The 5,321-nt window shown below is 38.0% G+C and overlaps 1 protein-coding gene across 1 annotated transcript in view; it reads right to left on the bottom strand.

Moving 5' to 3' along the window:
• WDFY3 (WD repeat and FYVE domain containing 3) overlaps nt 1-5,321 on the bottom strand; it is a 290,805-nt gene that overhangs the window by 30,662 nt on the left and 254,822 nt on the right. The window contains exons 50-53 of the mRNA XM_023513344.1: nt 4,735-4,789; nt 4,357-4,476; nt 1,276-1,393; nt 282-388 (exon numbers count right to left, since the gene is read on the bottom strand). Of these exons, the coding sequence (XP_023369112.1) occupies nt 282-388; nt 1,276-1,393; nt 4,357-4,476; nt 4,735-4,789 (400 nt within the window). The remainder of the gene's footprint in view (nt 1-281; nt 389-1,275; nt 1,394-4,356; nt 4,477-4,734; nt 4,790-5,321) is intronic.

Genomic DNA, 5,321 nt, shown 5'->3' with positions numbered 1-5,321 from the left:
GAGCCGAAAGCATTACTCTTTTTTCAAAAAGAATCTGTTGAATTCAACCTTAAGCCTGGTTAGGAAGTGTATGCTACTTCCTTATTTGACTCAAGGAGCTTGGCATTTGTTTATTGTAAGTAAAGTCTAGTTTATTCATCAGTTTTGGTCCAACAAAAATCTACTTTAATTCTGTCTGACTACTTTCTCTCTAAAACTTCACAGAGCTTTTTGTAATACATCTTTAAAAGGCATATTTTAAACAGAACAACAATGGTAAAATCTCTCATGTAAAGTTTTACCTGTAGCCTTAAGAATATCTGTGTGAAAGGCTCCATCCTTACAAGGTAAGAGGCTACAATCATTGCAGATGAATAGTGGGTCCCATAGTGGTAAGCTGGAGTTTCTCCTGTTCGAGAAAATTAAACATAATTAAAAACAAGAGAGGAAATATGAAAATAAAATTGGAACAACGTATAGGCTTGAAAATGTGTCAGTGGTAACTGTGACCTTCAGTGCAGTTAGCACTGGCATTGTCATAGGAAAAGTTCCTGCTGACACCACTATCTGTTATTTACATGTCTGGCAGTAATCCAAAGTAAGTATAAATCAGTAGCCTTTCCCAAAAAACTCCGGACATCTATCAGTTTCATGTGTTGAGGCTTACTGTAATAGTTAATATAACCCTTAATAATAAATCATCTTCCACTAAAACAGAACATTGACTTACATCTGCTTTTTATTAGGTTCTGGCTTTAAAATGAATGTATTTTTCCAAATTGTTGTCAGTGAATTTTATGTATTTTTATCACTGATTTTCTTTGGCAGACAGGGATTAAAAAAAAGAGTCCACACAAGAATATTATTAGGCTTAGGCGTTTTCCCCTCCTTTGTTTGTTTGCCCTCTTTGAGGGGGAAATACAATGAATGTTAAATATAATAAATAACTTTTTTTAATGCAAAAAGTACCTTAATAAAACTGGGGGTCAATAAATCAAAGTGTGGTTCCTGGACAAATGATTAGAGAGAGAGGCAGAGTATGCTGGGAGATTTCTGCCCTACGCATGGCAGACATCCTTTGTCTCCTACTCTGACAAGCCACCTAAAATGCCTAAGCTGGCATGCAAAACCTGTTTTGCTACTCTGAAAACCTGCATCTATGCGCATGTAACCTACCTACATAGATACTGTGATATGTGAACAATTTGAGGAAGGATGCAGGAATGCCAGATCACTAAATAATGGGTTACTCTTAAAATGCAGGTACAAAGTCCAATGACAGAGAAAGGCACTTGCCGTTAGGATCCTCCCAGTCTTTGTATCGCTTCTTATATTGAGCCAGTCGTTCATCTGTTTGTGCTCCCATCGGCTTTGCCAAGTTTCTAAAAGTCTTGGGGTTAGTGAGATCTACTTCCTAAAATACAAAAGAAAACTCTCTGTTCTTACCAGTGTAGACACAGTGGCTACTGTGGACAATGATGACTTGTAATGCAAACTGGCAGAACTGAACTCCAAAACCATCCTCTGTACCCACTGCTGATCCACGCTGTACAGACAGGCACATGGCAGTTTGGGAACTGACTCAGTCTGAAGATGGCTGTTTTGGAAATTATGTGTTCCACGCAGGAAGGCACTCAGGATCCAGGTTTGGGGTTGGGAGGAGAGGAAGAATGGTACTACGTCTTGTTGAAAGCTCCAGTCCATCTTCTCCTCTGTCGCTCACATAAATGGAGAATCAAATCTCCTCTCTGCGTCTACCTAGTCCCTACCCCTTCCCCGTCTCCTTCCAAATTCCTTCTGAGCATTTTCTTCTGTGAGGTGATCTGGGAGGGGGATAAACTAGAGCACCAGGCAATTCATTCACCTCTGAAAGACAACATCGTACCAAGTCGAGTGACTTCCAAATGCGATGGATTCTTTTAGGCTACCAAATTATTTTAATAGCTCTTCTTCAGCTGACCTAATTAATATCCTTAGAAGGAAATCAAAATTTACTCACTGAGGGTGTTAAAAGTAAAAATCTAAAACATGTGCCTGTGGGATTTTCAATTTTCCTCCTTTTTATGGTGCATTGTGATTGACTAATTTTGCCAAAACTTGTATTTTAAAAATCTTGGGCAGGAGAAACTAATTTTTCATTTATGAATGTAAGTCAAACTAACACGTGTCCTCTCAAAGGACATGAGAAGCACCTTATTTATAACATTTTAGTTAGTTCCACAAAAATTTAAGTTTCTTCTTAGTACTAGCCACTGTTCTAGGGTTGGGAATTGAGAAATACATAAGGTAGTCTATGTGTTCAAGGCTCTTTCAATCATGGGATAAGACAATTAGCATGATTACAATATACTGTAAAAGAAAATATCATAATTTGAAAGATTAAAAAAAAAAATAAGACCATGATACAGCTCGAACGCAGTGTGGGCACAGAAGAGGGCAAGAACAGAAACGGCACCTGAAATGGAGCTCTCCGGGTGAGTCAGGGAGACAAGATGCGCAGGACAGGCGGGCGTGGGGAGGACAGACAGGCTGGGCTGTGGCGTGGGGAGGACAGACAGGCTGGGCTGTGCGGGAAAGGCTGCTGAGGCCTGAGAGAGGGAAGGGAGGGGTCGCAGGACGGCAGTTCCAGGAGGAAACGAGGAACACACAGGCAGGAGATACATGGAAAAGGTTGCTACACTGAGGCTTTTCAACTCCCTCCCAAATTATGATTCACTGAATAATTTCAAAAGGGGGGGAAGACTCACTTGGATTTGTGTTTCTGAAACTGGCTGCAGAGTAGAGGACAGAGTAAAGGAAGGAGGAGTGGACAGCAGAGAAAGTCTAGTTAGGAGGCTGTTGCAATGTCCAGTGAAGATACAGAGGGCCTGAAATGAGACACTGGCTATGCTGAGGGAGAAAAAGGGAGACACATCTTGGCTCCAAAGTAGACAGGGGCAGTAGGGAAAGGACAGTCTGCAGCTTAGACAGTGTGGAGTGTGGTGCCATTTCCTCAGATGGGGAATACAGGGTGAGGATCACAATTACATCCAGAGAACGAGGTATAGAATTGGAAGTTCAGCGATGGGACCTGTAAAGGTGGACAGAGTTTTCTATTCCCTCTTAACAAAATTGCATTCTTTTGGGACCTCCCATCTCTTTAGAAATCTGTATTTTTTTCTAAGTTTCCTTGATTGACTTAAAGAAAGAATATTTTCATTTTATTCATCTTTACTCTTGATTTCTTCTTTTCCTTCTATTACATTTTTTTTTTTTTTACCCAAAGGCACATTAGGTATGCATATTAACTACTCATGTGTATATACAGATTCACACGTCAAATGCGCTAAAATATACCCATATGTACATAAAGCTAATTTCCATTCTTTCATTAGACTAAAACTTGCTGAAGGCAGAAGAAAAGGCTTTATGTTTCACCCTGATATGCTGATGCATAATATGTCTGAAAATACAAGCAGCCCTGACTCAAGTTAATGAGAGGATACAATGATTTTGTGAATTTTAAGAATGATTAACCTGTTTATCAAGAGCCAAGCCTCTTTTGTTTTGCCTATTATTGTTCCATTTCAGAACTAATCAGGTCTCTGTCAGACAGGAAGCAAAGGAAGAGAAAAAGGATAACATTTACATCCATTTTAGCTGTTCTGTTTTTTGTTGTTGTTGATGTTGCAGTTGTCATTGTTATTTAGCTGGGCCAGGCCAGGCCTGAACCTGCCAGCCTTGTTGTATGTGGCCGGCACCCAACCCAATGAGCTACGGGTGCCACCTTTATTTTTTCTTTATATTATTCTTCCTGAGTTGCTTTCTTCTTTACACCATTTTTTCCTAATTTCTTTTTCTTCTTTTTTTTTTTTTTAAAGACAGGATCTTGTTATGTTGCCCAGGCTGGTCTTGACTTCCTAGCTCAAGCAATCCTCCGACCTCAGTTGTCTTCCAAGTAGCTGGGATTACAGGTGTGCATCACCATGCTTAGCCTGTGGTTGAGTTTGAATTCAAGTCATGTACATGATAAACTGTTAGAAATTTTCTTCCAAGGCTTCTTGGGCTGGTACTAAAAATTTCTTCTATGTGGTGGAAGAGTCACTTAATGTTTTCTTGGCAAACATTTCAAAGTACGCAGAGGGATTTGGACATCCAGTAATAAACGCAAATTCATCAGCACTTAAGGAAACGGAATACACATTATGAATTGTATCTAATATCCAGTAAGTGGGTCAATTATTCGAAGTTTTTATATGTCCAAGCTAAACTTTTTTTAAAATTAGTGCCTGTTGAGAATACAAAACTATAAAGCAAATAAAATATTGAGGCAATTGCAGTATTCTTACTTTATTTTTGAAAATGTGTTCCGCTTAGGGAAAATGACTTGAGATTTACCTCTGAGTCGTAATCTGCAAGGATCCAGGGGAAGACAGGATACTGCATGAGGTCATTGTATGATCTGCCAGCCAGAGTGTTCAAGTGCATCAAATACTGGAAGTTGCTGATTTCACCTCTCTTAGAAAAGACAAGATTCGTGTTTGGAGCAATCAATTATTCCCACCATATTCACTTTTTAAACATTTTACATGCAAACTGAAGGAAAGGACAATTTCTTTTTAACAGGTTTTAGAATAATGAAACACTTTTCCTCCTAAAAGAAAACATTTTCTCTTTGGTATGTATTTTATGTATTAGCATTAAAGTGATTTTAACTGTATGACTTGTATCGTAACTGCAAATTACTAGGGAAGCAGGTGGAGCCAGTGAGCTTACCTCCCATCTCTGCGTCACAGACTTCTCTCCAACTAAAGTGCTAAGCAATCCAGATCTAAAAAACAATACACAATGAAATAAATTAAGCAACATAGTTTTAAACTATAGGTTTAAAAACTTGAAGTCACCTGGACCAGGAACTTTTCAAATTACAAAGGCTCTATCAGTGGGTCATAAAATCAGTTCAGGATGTTATGATTAGCATTTTGAAATATGAAATAACAGAACTGGACTGAAGAAACCAGAAAATATAAGAGGATATCACATATAGTAAGGGAAAGTATTTTATGTAGATTTTGTCTTAGTACTTGTGAATCAGTTTGTATGTCTTAGAATGAAATATAGTATAAATTTCTTAACTGTCAAAAGAGTTGAAAAAAATTGATCTAGTCCAACCTTCTAAGTTTTTTTTTTTTTACTATAATCCATATGTAAACCTATCCAAAGACATTTAATTAGAATAACTGAAATATTACACAATATTTTATACATAGATATATAGTTCATTGGATAAATAAATGACAATATGAGTATTTTATGACAGTTAAGACAATGCCATTCTAGTCGTTAAAACTTACATACGGCTC

The sequence above is a fragment of the Otolemur garnettii genome, unplaced genomic scaffold, assembly GCF_000181295.1.
Source record: "Otolemur garnettii isolate 467f Iridium unplaced genomic scaffold, OtoGar3 scaffold00039, whole genome shotgun sequence".
NCBI lineage: Eukaryota > Metazoa > Chordata > Mammalia > Primates > Galagidae > Otolemur > Otolemur garnettii.
Note: the sequence above shows the minus strand (reverse complement) of the source record. Positions and strands in the feature narration are given on the sequence as shown.